The 16,246-nt window shown below is 38.3% G+C and overlaps 1 protein-coding gene across 3 annotated transcripts in view; it reads right to left on the bottom strand.

The window, feature by feature from the left end:
- The window catches only part of RBM6 (RNA binding motif protein 6), a 103,650-nt gene that overhangs the window by 73,188 nt on the left and 14,216 nt on the right, over positions 1-16,246 (bottom strand). For 2 of the 3 annotated variants that reach the window (XM_002920530.4, XM_034658348.1), the window contains exons 2-4: positions 7,668-7,778; positions 2,653-3,925; positions 712-801 (exon numbers count right to left, since the gene is read on the bottom strand). In XM_002920530.4, coding sequence (XP_002920576.1) covers positions 712-801; positions 2,653-3,925; positions 7,668-7,711 — 1,407 coding nt within the window. In that variant the 5' untranslated portion in view covers positions 7,712-7,778. Of the gene's footprint in view, positions 1-711; positions 802-2,652; positions 3,926-7,667; positions 7,779-16,246 lie in introns of those variants that run through there. The other variant, XM_034658349.1, reaches the window with a different exon arrangement.

Genomic DNA, 16,246 nt, shown 5'->3' with positions numbered 1-16,246 from the left:
CTCAACACCTTTACTTTAATTTCTTTTAGGGCATTTATCACTGCCTGAAATTATGTTTTTTGTTTACTTTTTTATTATCCATGGAGGCAGTGACTTTACAATATTCACTGCTGTATCATTCAGTGCCTAGCATATGGTTGGTGCTTTGTATTTGAAAGGAATGAATAAAGAGTACATATTCATAGGATACTGTGATAATTAAAGAACTAATGCTTGTAAGCATCACATAATGCCTGGCACAGAGTAAACACAGTTTGCTCTTCCTATAATAATAGCTAACCAGATTTTCCTGTAAATTCAGCCATAATTTACTCAGCCAGTCCTTTAACAATGAAGAGTTATGCAGCTCCCAGTTTTTACTACTGTAAATAAACTGCACCTTTATGTTGGTAATCCAATCCTCGCTCTTGGATTATGCCCTAAAGGAAGATTATAACAGGTCTGAGGACAGCAATCATAAACCTCTCCTCAGTGAGTGAATGTGTAACTGCTGAAATCTAAATAAGGTCTATGGATTGCACCAAAGCCAATTTGCTGGTTTAGCCATTGTGCTATAGTAATACAAGATGTTAACATTGCAGGAAGGACACCCAAAATTTCCCTGTAAATTTCTTCACACCTTCCTATGAATCTATTAATTTTTCAAAATAAAAAGTAAAAATAATTTAACTGACAAAAAAAGGAAAAAGAAAAAGAAAAAAAGAGCCTCACCTCTTCTTTTGTGGCATTTTCAGGCACCCCACTTAATCGAATAAGCTTGCTCGGTTTTTCCTCATTTGGGCCAGTCCGATAATCTTGATCCTTGAATCCAGAATAAAAGATTATTTCAGAAATAAAAATGTTAGTGGGCAAATTGAAAGTGAAGGTGAAATACAGGTTTTCAGGATCAAATATCAAAATCATTTGCATCATATTAAGACATGAAAAATTAGAATTCTCTATTTTTCTGAGTTCCAGAATTTGATTTCAAATCATTAGTATATAAGCGTGCTAAAATCAAGGCTCACTGAGGAGTCTTGAATGAGTAAAGCGGAACATTAAGAGAAACAGTACTGAATAGGATTTATAATCAGGAAAAAAAAATTCTCCAAAATATTTTCCACATAAAAAATACATATATACATATATATATATATATATATATAATTTTCTTTTCCTGAATGAGAAAATAGAAAAAAATTTAATCAGGTGCCATTTGTCAAAGATGTCAACTATAAATAAATTTCAACAAAATCAAAAGGTGTCATCTGACCATCTGCATCTGACATCTGCATTTTCCATATTCACAGAAGCCTCAACTCCAACATCCTCTTTTACTCTTTAAAGTGTCCTGATCTGAACAATAAATTATATAGTCAATCACCTCTAACATTCTCAAAATTAGTTGGTTAACATGTCTTAAGATTACTGTCCAAGCTAACAGGCACCTGAGATGAGGAAAACCTATTTCAAAAGGTAATATTTGCATTAACCAACTGCAAATTTAATTCTCCTCACTTAGATTACATACACAATAGATTATATATTATATATATTGAAATTCAACATTTAAGTCAATTAAATTACCTTTAAGAAGATACTTGAAACATTAACATCACCTCCTCATGACTAGGGAAAGACTCCTAGGAATTCTGTATATCCTCAATGAATTTCAGAAAATGCACCCTACTAGCTGGCTCAGTCAGAAGACCCTGCGATTCTTGGGGCGCCTGGGTGGCACAGCGGTTAGGCGTCTGCCTTCGGCTCAGGGCGTGATCCTGGCGTGATGGGATCGAGCCCCACATCAGGCTCCTCTGCTGTGAGCCTGCTTCTTCCTCTCCCACTCCCCCTGCTTGTGTTCCCTCTCTCGCTGGCTGTCTCTATCTCTGTCAAATAAATAAATAAAATCTTTAAAAAAAAAAAAAAAAAAAGAAGAGCCTGCGATTCTTGATCTCGGGGTCACAAGCTCGAGTCCCACACTGGGTGTAGAGATTACTTAAATAAAAACTTAGAAAGAAAAAAATGTATCCTAAATAGCCACAAAGCCTGACTAACAAGAATTGAGAGAACCAACTCCCAAAGACACACTTTCTAACTAAATTATCCCAAGTCATTTAAATCAGCAGCATAAACAAAATAATGAAGAGATAAACACCAAAAGTATGAACTGAGCTGAGAGCCATTGCTCTAGAGGTATACATTCCATTCTTGAATACACATTTTATTTTTTTTTAAGATTTTATATTTTTTTCAAAGAATTTATTTATTTATGTGACAGAGAGACAGCCAGTGAGAGAGGGAACATAAGCAGGGGGAGTGGGAGAGGAAGAAGCAGGCTCCCAGCAGAGGAGCCCGATGTGGGACTCAATCCCCGAACGCCGGGATCACACCCCGAGCCGAAGGCAGACGCTTAACGACTGCGCTACCCAGGCGCCCCTTAAAGATTTTATTTTTAAAAGTAATCTCTATACCCAACATGGAGCTCACACTTACATCCCTGAGATCTGGAGTCACATGCTCTACTGACTGAGCCAGCCAGGTACGCCCATTTTGTTTTTAATGGTTACAGAAGGAGAGACCCAGGACCAAGGATCCTGGACTCTACACTTCATCCTTCAGAAAAGCCTTAAGATACAACAACAAGCAGAAAAGCAATCTACTCCGTTAACATACCTGAAGGTCCCGCTGGGCATCTCGGGAAGTCTTGCCCTCTGGAAAAGACTTGCTCTGGCCATAGCCAAATATCTGGCTTCCCGGCAGCCTGTGATCTACATCACGGTACTCCATGCTTCTGTAATCAGTGTCTTCCCGGCCAAGAAAATCCAGACCACCTTCCTCTTTAAACACACCAGCATCTGAACTCTGTTGTTCACCTCCAGAAAGCTGTGACTTGTCTTGGTCTTGAAGTGGACTTTGGCTGTTTTGAAAGTCCGATGCAGACTCATGTTCAAAGGCTACATCTTGTTTTTCTCCTTCTCTTGTTTCTGAGTGTTCAAATTCTCCCTTCTGAATGCCAAAAGCAGGCCTTTCGGTTGTATGGTCATGTGTGGATTCTTCTCTCTTGTTCACGTTCACACCAGAATGTTCTCTATCTTGTGTAGTGGGTTGTATGTAATCCAAAATATTTGGATCCACAGAGGGCATCTCCCTATCCTTAAACTCCATACAAGGGCCCACCTCTCTGCTCCTAAAATCCTGATCAGTCCTGGACCGGTGTCTACCTCTGAAATCTGAATGTGGCATATCCCTGTCCCTTAAGTCTAGATCACCAGTACCTGAACCTCGGCCTCTAAAGTCCACCTGTGTTCCATCTTTGTCCCTGAAGTCCAAATCAGACACATCTCTATTTCTAAAGTCAGAACGGGACTGATCTCTGGCCCTGAAATCCAAATCTGATAAATCTCTTCCCCTAAAATCTGTGTGGGATCCATCCCGGCCTCTAAAATCTAAATCGTAAGTGCCCCGGCCCCTGAAGTCAGATGAAGGAGCATCCCTACCTCTGAAATCAACAGTGTGAGCATCCCTGTAGTTCATGTGAGATGTCTCCCTACCTCTATAATCCATAGAAGTACCATCTCCACCCCTATAGTCCATAGGTGGTCCTTCTCTATCCCGAAAATCCCCAGAATGTATGTCCCTACCCCTGAAGTCCAACTGTGATGAATCTCTGCTCTGGAAATCAGAAGATGAAAAATCTCCCCCCCTGAAATCATGTCCAGGTCCCTCCCCTCCTCGATAGTCACCATGCGGTCCGTCTCTAGCTCCATAGCTGAAAGAATGCTCCTCTACATTTGCAAAGGGAGGCCCCGAATGCCCCTGGAAATCAAAGGGAAGTGAATCTCTGCCAGGAAAGTTGCCAGAGTGTCTCTCTTGAGCATGACTCTTAAGGGGAGGAGGAGGATAATCCCTGTTCCACCCGGGAGCAAACCTTTCTTCTTGGCTCCCACTGTAGAAACAAAGACAGTGTTATTCATATTGTCCAGAGAGTTTGAAATCTACACACCAGCATATTCTTCTCTAATCACAGCACATTCTTCTGTAAACATTTTTTTTTTTTGGCAGAGTTCTGTAACAAGGTCCTAGATCTGCAGAAAACAGCAATGTTTTGCTATTTTAAGACGAAGTGGCGGAGTAAACTTTTATGTTCCCATTTCAGAACACGAGGAAAGTCAACACAAGGTTTTCAACATGACTGCTGCAGAAAAAGCTTTCACCCAGTCCTGCAACAGGGAAAATCCGCAACACCAGATAAGCTAGCAATGGTGACACTACAAAAATTTCCATTTCCTACAGCCAGGGAACTTAGAATTCCAAGATCAACATGATGATTCCTGTACATCAAATAAATCAATGCACCATAAATGTATTACAGTAATTTCAGGAGGTGTCTTTCTCATTTCTGCATACAGTGATAACATTCCAAAATATTTGATTACAGCTACAGCATGGACACCACCCAGATCGGAATGGATGCATGCCCAAAATGAAGGAACACTGGCTGTAAATTACCAGTAGGAGCACACAAGTGTATACCAGCTGAGCATCAGCCTTGGCTGCATCTAAAATCCAGTTTTACAGTGGCTCCACCTAGAAGCGCTCTCACCTGGGTCCTACTATTTTAACTACCCAAGAGTATCACAAAAGGTAGCATGAATCATGCCACAAAGCATATGTATGTCAACCTAGCCAAGCAACAGCATCCAGGAGCTTAATGTTGAAAGGGACTTAGAGAGAGCATTAGGCCTTCAAGTATTATCTCCAGGTCCCAAATGAAGAAGCTGATATTCCAGATTCTAATGCCTCATGCAAGTTTTTCATAGTAATAAAATATATTTTAAAATAAGCAAAGTATTAAATTCACATTCTCAGTTTACAAAACTCAGGAGATAAATTAGAACTGGCCTAGTCTTTCATTCTACCCAATTCCTCCCTTTGCCTAGCCTTCAGACCATTTACATGCTTAGGCTTTGGCAAAAGGGAATTTAAATAGGCATTTAGATACCTAGGATCCTGAGCTTGAGGGTGAGGGGAGGGTACAAAAAAGGAAAGCACGAAATGATCTGAAGGGTTATCTGCTATTTAGCAGTAAAGCAAAAGTATTAGGAAATCAAGTCCAACTCCGTTCTCTCCTACCAGAATATACAGGATCCATTATACGACCCTTCCGAGCACAGACTACACCACCAGAGAAAGACTCAAAGGACAACTGACTCTGGGTCACTCAGTTCAGGAGAAAGAGTTACAAGGTCAAACCCTTTCTTAAAGTAATAGGACTTTAACAACAGCAACCTGAACATTAGAATGATGCATATTTAATGGATTTTCAGAACATGATGACTTCCATTAGCTCCCATTAACATTAGTTATGTCTATGTGGTTCATCATAAGAGGAGCAAGTTTAAATGTTCTTCATAAGTAATACAGTTTTGCACTAAAATTAAGACATTATCACTAACTCTAGTGTCTCCTGTATTTAAAATCGTCAAATCCCAATAGTTAGCTTGCAGGAAGTACTTAAGCCTCAGCAAATACTCATGGGTACTGAAGCACCTCAATCTACATGTTTTCCGACCAGAATGTTTCTAACACTGTCTTTGAATACTGCCCTAAAGATCACCTTACCCTCTTAAGTTGGAAGATCAAACAGATCTAGAGTAACCTACTGTACTAGGGTTCTTAGAACTGTATTTTATGCAGACTATTCAAGAAACAGTTCTATTAACACAAAATAGCAGGGATGATGAAAATCATTTTCAGTCAAATAAAATAAAATATAAGAGGCTCATAAAATGAAATATAAAATCATTTTCCAGTAAGATACCTTTTTTAAAATCCAAATTAGTCTTCAAAAGTTACGCTATATAAACTACATCTCCCTTCTAGTCAAAGATCTTAAAAACAGCATGTAATAACTATATTTAAACTAAAATTAAGGTGGGGGAATATAATTTTAAATAATAAATTGGTCAAAGAAAAAAATGTTCTGAAAAATTTTTTAAAGTTACAAAATAGAGCTAAGGTTACCCAACATTTCTGAAGGCTTACCTAAATAATCTAAATAGATAAAAAAAATTTTTAAAAATCTAAATTAGGTTCTTTAAGAAACAGCTTTACTTACAAAGTAGTTATCCATAAATATAAGTAAAAAAGGATAGATTACAGCCTAAATATTTAAAAATGTTGAAGTATAAGCGCACTAATCTAGACTCAGGATTGGTGAACTTTCCACAAAAAGCCAGACAGTATTGATATTAGGCTGTGCAGTCTGTCCCAACTATTCAACTCTGCCACTGTGGCATGGAAGCAATCATAGACAATTTGTAAACAAATGATCATGGCTGTGTTACAATAAAACAAAAGTGAGCTACAGGCCATAATCTGCTGACCACTGACGCAGATCTTAAATTTTGAAAGGAAAAACGTACCCAGCATCATCACCATTGCTTTAAAGATTGCTGAGCCAAAAGTGAAGACCCCTATTGTTTAGTATTTATGAAACACTAACTTTACTAAATATCATATGGATTTTAAAAACTCAGTTCTCTACCTAATATTTCACTGGAACCCCCAGCTTCAGAATAATGAGAACACCTCTTGAATTTGCATGATAAAATCCTGCAGACTACCAATCCAAAAGAAAATTTACTAGTAACAGAAGTTTCAATTGGAGCATTCAAAAAAATATATATATATATGTGTGTGTATATATATATATATTACATATGTGTATATATATTATATATATATATATAGTTTTTTAATATATAACCTTAAAGGTCAGATTTCTTTGCCATACACCAAGTAAAACCATAAAACCATAAAATGATAAAAATCACATTCCTCTTGCATTTTATTAATTGTAAGTACAATGTAAAAGCTTTAAAAATACAGTCATCATCATTTATTATATTGGCTATAAAAAAATTAACTCCCTATAAATCTAAAATATAATCTACTAATAAATGAATGGTACTACTTTCTCAACTCAACTTTGTATCCCGTAACCCTTAATATTGAAATGTACCTTAGAAAATTGCATGCAGTAAATTTTTTTCTCAGAACTATTTTTGATAACTGAAATACAGTGTGCCATGGACCAAACACAGCTCTAGCTTCTAGACATAAATGAGTGAAAATAACAAAACTTTTATGCACATATATAAATGTTCATGTATGTTTTTGCTAGCTTTCCTTATTTGCCAAGTACATATTACTTTGTTAAAAGAGATTAAAAAAAAAAACAACTGGGGGATTATTTTTTAATGTTTAAAAAGTGCTGAAACATTGGGACACCTGGGTGCTCAGTCAGTTAAGTATCTGCCTTCTGCTTAGGTCAAGTTCCCAGGGTCCTGTGATCAAGTCCCACATTGGGCTCCTTGCTTAGCAGGGAGCCTGCTTCTCCCCCTGCCCACCGATTCCCATTTATGCTCTCTCACTCTCTCTCTGACAAATAAATAAATAAAATCTTTAAAAAAAAAAAAAAAAGTGCTGAAATACAAAACACTTGGCATGCTCAGTATTCAACCTCACAAGCACTTTGGACATGATGAGAAATTTTTTAAATAGTTTCTATTTTAAAAAACCAGAGCTATTTCTATACAAAGAAAATATCCCTCTTTATGACAGACCAAAAAATATATCTTTATCATTAAAATATTAAATTTCAATATTCAAATTTCAAGACTTACCGAAAAGGTCCTGTTCTGTTAGCAGATCGAGAATCCCCCCACATCTCTTTCTATGTTAAGAGAGCCCAGTAAGTAGATCCTTTTGCTACCAAACTCTGGTTATAGTAGTACCTGTATAAAACAAACCACAAAATATAAACACATTAGAGCACGAAGAAAAGGCTAAACTAATTTCTTCCACCTTGGCTTACCAGGAACATCAGGGATATTTTTGGAAGTCACTTTTTAATTTAATTTTTTAATTTTAGAGAGAGGGAGGAAGCACACATGCACGAGTGGTGTGAGGGGAGAGGGAGAGAGAGTCTCAAGTGGACTCCACGCTGAGCGCAGAGCCTGTCGCAGGGCTAGATCTCAAGACCCTGAGATCACGACCTTAGCAAAAACCAAGAGTTGGGTTGCTTCACTGACTGCCACCCAGGTATACCTGGAAGTCACTTTTAAACATTTACTTATTAATTTTTTAAAAATATTTTATTTATTAAATCTTTTTAAAAATCTTTTAAAAAAGTAAATAAAATAAAATATTTTATTTATTTATTCAACAGAGAGAGACAGCAAAAGCAGGGGAAGTGGCGGGCAGAGGAAGAGGGAGAAGCAGGCTCCCTGCTGAGCAAGGAGCCTGATGTGGGGCTTGATCCCAGGACCCTGAGATCATGACCTGAGCTGAAGGCAGACGCTTAATCGACTGAGCCACTCAGGCGCCCCTACTTATTAATTTTTAACACGAGAAATACATTTTTTTGAGAGAGAAAGTGAGCGGGGCGGGGGGGGAAGCAGTGGGAGAGGAGGATAATCCCAAGCAGGCTCCATGCCCAGCAGCAGAGCCCAACATGGGACTTGATCTCATGACCCTGAGCCAAAAGCAAGAGTTGGACACTCAACCGACTGAGTCACCCAGGCGCCCCCCCCCAGAGAAATACATTTTTAATTAAAAATGTGTACTCTGTGGGGGGCAGCCTGGGTGGCTCAGTCAGTTAAGTGTCTGCTTTCAGTTCAGGTCATGATCCCAGAATCCTGCTTCTCCCTCTCCTTTTGCCCCTCTCCCCTACTCATGATCACTCTCTCTCTCTCAAATAAATAAATAAAATGTTTAAAAAGAAAAGTGTACTCTGGGGCATCATAAATTTCTCAATGTACTAAGAAAGCTTTACATTTACTAAATATTTACTAATTTTTCTATCATCCATTTACCTTCCTTTTTGGAAACCACATCTTTAACATTAACACCATTCTCAGCCCATGGCTGATCCTACGCAATCCAGCCTAGTCAATCAGAATAGTCTACCACTCTCATTACAGTAACTGCTCTAAAAATGGGCATGTACCAAGATGTACCACACTACGAGATAAACAGTATTTGGAATTAAAACAAATCAAAACCTAGCAGGAAAAGCTCTTTACCTCCTTAACTGTATGACTGTATCAGGAAGAGAGAACTATTAACAGAGATTCCTCTTTACCAAAAATCTCTTCTCACCTTTCTGCTAAGGGTCTTCCTCTCCTTTGTACCCTCAGGCCCCTAACCCTCTCCTTATTCAGTATGTCATATAAACCTCGTGTTGCCAGACTGCCTAGGGAATTTCATGTCTGCATGGAGTCTTCATATATATGATACTAAATTTAATTTTCTCCTGCTAAAAAATAAATAAAATTAAAACTAAAAATGGGCATGCAACCCAAGTCAAGCTGAGAAGTCATCTCCAGGACCTTTGCTGCAGCTACTAAAAAAGATGGAAACTTTCTTTACCTTGGATTTGGCAATAGTTTCTTAAATGACACCAAAGCACAAGGAAAAAATTAAGTGGACTTCATCAAAATAAAAAGCTTTTGCGCAAAGGACACTTCCAAAGGAGTGAAAAGACAAACCACATTTCAGCAAAATGGCAAATGAGGAGGTTCCAAAGTCTCATTCCTCCATAGAAACATCAAAAAACAGCAGCAAATGTCTGAGCCAGCTCTGCTGGAGCTTAGAAAACAGCCAAAGGTGTACAACAACCAAGAGAATGCTCAATCAAGAAAAAGCTGTCTTCAAAATAATTGTGAAGTTGTGTGGTGTTTTTACTCATCCTTGTTCCACCCACCCTTGCACGGACAAAGGTTTTGGTCTTGAAAAAGTGGCAGCCCAGTTCCCAGCTCCCTCCTTCAAATCAGAGGAAAACGTGATTTGCAGATTACTGTGCACATCTCTTCTAATCTGTCTGGGAGACAGCTGAAGGATTGATGTGAAGTGTTGGTGCTTGTCTCTGTTTTACCTAACTCAGAACTTTAGTGGTGGGTAGGGATGGGGCAAGCATTGCTAATAAGAGCTGCAAAGCAGACTCACAGATAATGGGGAAGCTGGGGTGAAAACACTTTGGGAAATTAGGACATTCCAAAGCAACAAGCACAGGGAAAATTTTAGAAAACTACACGCACACCCAGGCCAGACACATGATGAGACAAGACCTGAAAAGACCTTAAGCTTTCACCTCTGGCTGATCCCAATCCCCAGAGCAAGCCTAGCTAAATGTTGAACAAATGCCCCAGCACAGAACCAATATGCAAAAACAGACAGAGGTGGTTATTCATTTTTCTGCTTTTCTCTTTGTTTCTGTTGGTGTTCTTTGTTCATTTTCTTTTTTTTTTTTATTAAAGATTTTATTTATTTATTCGACAGAGATAGAGACAGCCAGTGAGAGAGGGAACACAAGCAGGGGGAGTGGGAGAGGAAGAAGCAGGCTCATAGTGGAGGAGCCTGATGTGGGGCTCGATCCCATAAGGCCGGGATCACGCCCTGAGCTGAAGGCAAGCGCTTAACCGCTGTGCCACCCAGGCGCCCCTCTTTGTTCGTTTTCATTTGTTTGAGCTTTTGGTATTCACAAAAACGTGAGATGAACATGACCTAACAGAGCAGACATCAGTGATCACAAAGTGATCACAAGGAACAGTCTTTGCAAAATAGAAAAAGCCTCAAAACAGACTAATACAGTCTTCAACAATCCTTCCCCCCCCCAAATCAGGAAACTCCAACAAAAGGAAACATCTGATTTCCAGAGTTACCATATTATGATAGTCAAATGCCTGATTTTTAATAACAAGAAAATCACAAGAAACAAAGAAAACAACAAGAAAGAAATACAAAGAAACAAGAAAATACGGCCCATTCAAAGAAACAAAATAAATTGACAGAAACTATCTCTAATAAACCCATATATCAGATTTACTAGACAAAGACTTTCTAACAACTACCTTAATTATGCTTAAAGAACTAATGGAAATCAGGAAAACAATGTAAAAGCAAAATGAGACTATTTACAGAGACAGAAATTTATACAGTGGAATAAAAAACCTGGAACTGAAAAGCACAATAATTGAAATTAAAAGTTCCCTAGAGGGGTTCAACAGATTTGAGCAGGCAGAAAAATCAGCAAACTTGAAGAGAAGAGGGTTAAAATTATGAAGTCTGAAGAGCAGAAAGAAAAAAAGAATGAACAAAGATGAACAAAACCTATGGGGCCTGGAGATGCTGTCAAACTGGCAATGATTATGTAATAAATGAGAAGGGAGTTCAAGGAGGAGAGAAGAGAAAGGGCAGAAAGATTATTTGAAGAAATAACGGCCAAAAAAAAGAAAAATTTCCCCAATTTTATGAAAGATATGAATCCACAAATTTAGGAAGCTAAATGAAATATAGGAGGCCACCTGTTGGTTGACCACTCAACTCCTGGTTTCAGCTCAGGTCATGATCTCATGGGTGGTGAAATGGAGCCCCTCAGTCCAGTCCATGCTCAGTGGGGAGTCTGCTTAAGGACTCTCTCCCTCTGCCCCTCCCCCCCACTTGTGTGCAATGCACAAGCTCAAGCTTTCTCTCTCTCTGAAATAAATCTTTTTAAAGAATAAATAAATGAAGTACAAGTAGGATAAACTCACATCCGACACATTATGATCAAAGACAGAATTTTCAAAGCAATAAGAGAGAAGTGACAAGAGATCCTCAATAAGATTATCAGCCAATTACTCATTAGAAACCCTGGACGCCAGAAGGTAGCGATCAATTTCTGAAAATACTAAGAGGGGGGAAACCAAACTGCCAATCAAGAATTCTATATCCAACAAAATTGTCCTCCAAAAAATGAGGGAGAAATTAAGACATTTCCAGGTAAACAAAAGCTGAAGGAGTTCGTTACCACTAGATGAACCCTGCAAGAAATGCTAAAGGAGTTCTTCCAGTTGAAATGACAAAGAAGCTAAACAGTAACCAAAGCCATATGAAGAAATAAAGGTCTCTGGTAAAGACAAACACAGGGCCAATTATAAAAGCTAGTATTATTGTAACTTTGGTTTATAACTCCACTTTTTATTTTCCACATGATTTAAAAGACAGGTGCACAGGCAGCTCTTTCTGCCCACACATCCTGTTACCACGCTTTAATAAAAACACCTTTTTGCACCAAAAATAAATAAATAATAAAAGACAGATGCATAAAAAACAATTCTTAATCTACATTACCGGGGACACAATTTATAAAGATGTTAGCTGTGACACTGAAAACAGACAGAGAAGAAGCTGTACAGAAGTGGAGTTTTTGTATGCTACTGAACTTCAGTTGACCTAAATTCAAATTAAGTTATAACCGTTGGATGTTAAATGTAATTCCCATGGTAACCACAAAGAATACACATGCAAGAAATTGCAAAGGGAATCAAAACATTTTGCTGCAAAACAAACAAACGAACAAACAAAAAAACCCCTGAACATAAAGAAGGTAACAACAGAAGAAATGAAGGATAAAAAAAAGCTATAGGGCATATAGAAAACAAAGAGCAAAATGGCATTAGTCCTTCCTTATCAATAATTACTTTCAATGTAAAGAGTTTAAACTTTTCCAATCAAAAGAGCATATGGGCAGAATAAATAAAAAAACATGATCTAACTTACAGCTGATCCTTGAACAACACAAGTTTGAACTGCTGTGAGTCTACTTTTCAGATTTTTTTTCAATAAATATAGTGGAAAAATTTTGGAAGATTTATGACTAAGTTGAAAACTTGCAGATGAACCATGTAACCTAAAAATACTGAATAAAACTAAGAAAAAGCTAAGTATATATATAATAAGTATACATAAAATATATGTAGATATTAGTCTATTTTATCATTTATCATTAGTCCATTTTATCATTTACATTTATCATTGTAGTAAATGATAAAACTATATAAAAAGTTAAATTTGGGGCGCCTGGGTGGCTCAGTCAAGCATCCAGCTCTTGATTTTGGCTTGGGTCAGGATCTCAGGGTCTTGGGATGGATCCCTGTGTTGGGCTCCCCACTCAGCAGGAAGTCTGCTTGTCTCCCTCTGCCCCTCCCTCCACTCACACGTGTGCACTCTCTCTCTAAAGTAAATAAATCCTTTTTTTTAAAGTTAAAATTTATCAAAACTTACAAACTCACAGACCATAAGTGGTACCATTTGCAGTTGAGAAAAATGTAAACAAATGTAAAGAAACTGTATTAAATCATAATTGCAAAAAATTAACTGTAGCACATACTGTACCACTGTAATAATTTCACAGTCACCTTCTGCTGCTATCACAGCGAGCTCAAGTGTTGCAAGTATCCCCTTAAAAAAAAAAAAGTGACACTATTCATGCCTGCAGAGGCAGTTAGTCTTTCTGGCAAATTGCATATCACAATAAAAAGTGATTTCTCCCAGTTCTCCTGCATTTTTCATCATGTTTAATGCAACACCATAAACCTTGAATAACACCATGGGACCCATACGAAGTGTCATTAGTGATGCTGAAAGTCTTCCCAAGAAGCAGAGTAAAGTCATGACATTACAAGAAAAAGTTGAATTGCTTGATATGTACCACAGAGGTTTGCGGTTGCAGTTGCCTGCTGTTTCAAGATAAATGGATCCAGTGTCAGGACCATGATAAAAGAAAAGAAAATTTACGAAGCCGTCACTGCCGCTACACCAGCAGGCATGAAACCCTTGTAATTTTTGCAAGATATCTTTTCATTTCATATTGAAAATGCAGCTTTTATGTGGGTGCAGGATTGCTATAAGAAAGGCATACTTACAGGCTTTAATATGATTTGAGAAAAAGCAAAGTCATTATATGACAACTTAAAGCAAGAAAGGTGAAGGATCTAAAACTAGAAAATTTAATGCCAGCAAAGGATGGTTTGATAATTTTAGAAAGAGGTTTGGCTTAAAAAAATGTCAAGATAACAGGAGAGGCAGCTTTTGCCAACCAAGAAGAAGCAGTTGAGTTCTCAGGGCCACTAATAAAATCACTGAGGACAAAGGCCATCTGGTTTATAATACAGATGAACGTGCCCTTCTCTGGGGAGAAAAAATGCCACAAAGAACATCTATTAGTAAAGAAGAGAAGAGAGCACCAAGATATAAGGCCAGAAGATACAGGCTAACTCTACTGTTTTGAGTCTGGTTCATGATTCATAAGCTGCTAACCCCCAAGCCTTGAAGGGAAAAGATAAACAACGCTGCCAGTCTTTTGGTTATAGAAGAAGGACTGAACAAGAACCCTCTCTGAAGTCAGGAAGTACCTTGATGGTAAGAACTCTCTTTTTAAAGTTCTTTCCATATTAGACAATGCCCCTGACCACCCAGAACCCCAGGAGTTCAACACTGAAGGTGTCAAAGTGGTCTATACTTGCCCCCAAACACACCTCTAATCCAACTTCTAGATCAGGGGTTCATAAGAACCTTAAAGGTTTATTATACATGGTACTCTATGGAAAGGACTGTCAAGCTACGAAAGAGAACTCTGATAGAACATCATGAAAGTCTGGAAGGATTTTTTTCTTTAACATTTCATTATTTACTTTAGAGAAAGAGTGTGTGTGAGCAAGGAGAGGAGCAGAGTGGGAGGGAGAGGGAGAGAGAATCTGAAGCAGACTCTGTGCTGAGTGCAGAGCCCCACATGGGGCTCGATCTCACAACCACAAGATCACGCCCTGAGCTGAAACCAAGAGTCAGACGCTCAATCAACTGAGTCCCCCAGGCACCCCAAAAGTCTGGAAGGATTACACCACTGAAGATGCCATTGTTATAGGAAAAGCCATGAAAGCCATTAAGCCTGAAACAGTAAGTTCCTGTTGGAGAAAACTGTGTCCAGATGTTGTGATGACTTCACAGGATTTACAACACAGCCAATCAAGGAAATCATGAAAGAGTGGATAAAAAAGGTGAAGTGTTTCAAAATATGGATCTTGGAGAAATTCAAGTGCTAACACACACCACGCCTGAGAAATAAGATGACCTGATGGAGATGAGTACTTCCAAAGCATGCCCAACAAAGAGGAAGAAGATGCAGAAGAAACATGGGGTGCCTGGGTGGCTGAGTCAGTTAAGAGTCTGGCTTTGGCTCAGGTCATGATCTCAGTGTCCTGGGATGGAGTCCTGCTGGTCACCACGGAGTCTGCTTGTCCCTTTTCCTCTGACCTTCCCCCTGTTCATACGTGCTCTCTCTCTCTCCCTTTCAAATAAATAAATAAAATCTTTTTTTAAAAAAATGTAGAAGCAGCAGTCCCAGAAAACAAATTGATATCAGACATCTGACAGAAGCATTCTGATTATTCAAGACTCTTTCGACTTCTTTGATGATATAACCCTTCTAAGGTACAAGCACTGAAACTAAAGCAAACAGTGGAAGAAGGACTGTGGTACCGCCATAGAAACAATTTTCGAGAAACTAGAAACCAAAAAGGTCAGAAATTAGGATGTACTTCCATAAAGTTAACAGCGTGCAGGCCTTTCTACTTCCACCTCCTCCACCTCTTCTACCTCTGCCACTTGAGAGGGCGAGACCAACCCCCATGCTGAACAGTTAATTAACTTACCTGTTGTATATGTCTGTGTCTTTGTGTGAAAATATAATAACTGTATGGCAAGAACCATGTGAGATATTTTGTGTCATCATCACCCAAATATTCATTATGTAGAACATCATGTACAAGACTTGAATGGAAGTGGAGAGATGAGTGATATTTAACAGAAAATTAATATTGTTAGCTTTCTTATCGTTTTAGAACACTGCTTTCAAAGAATTACATTACCATACAGTATGCCTCTTTCTCCTGTAATTGGAGAAACTGCACGTCAGCCTGTCATCACGGGTATTTTTAAAATCGAACAGTGTTTCTAATACTGTATTATGAATATGACTGTAATATTACATACCATAAAAATTTTACAATGATTCATTCATTAATGCATAGGCTAGGCTACCATGAAGCAATTATACTGCTGCTTCTTTGGTATCGATGCATGAATCATTATACCTGTAAATAAATACGAATTTCTTTTTCACAGAATCTTCTCATTTTTTAAAATATTTATTTATGTATTTTATTTTATTTTTTTTTTAAGATTTTATTTATTTATTCGACAGAGATAGAGACAGCCAGCGAGAGAGGGAACACAAGCAGGGGGAGTGGGAGAGGAAGAAGCAGGCTCATGGCAGAGGAGCCTGATGTGGGGCTCGATCCCATAAGGCCGGGATCACGCCCTGAGCCGAAGGCAGACGCTTAACCACTGTGCCACCCAGGCGCCCCTATTTATGTATTTTAGA

Source organism: Ailuropoda melanoleuca, chromosome 4 (genome assembly GCF_002007445.2).
Source record: "Ailuropoda melanoleuca isolate Jingjing chromosome 4, ASM200744v2, whole genome shotgun sequence".
In the NCBI taxonomy this organism is placed as follows: Eukaryota; Metazoa; Chordata; class Mammalia; order Carnivora; family Ursidae; genus Ailuropoda; species Ailuropoda melanoleuca.
Note: the sequence above shows the minus strand (reverse complement) of the source record. Positions and strands in the feature narration are given on the sequence as shown.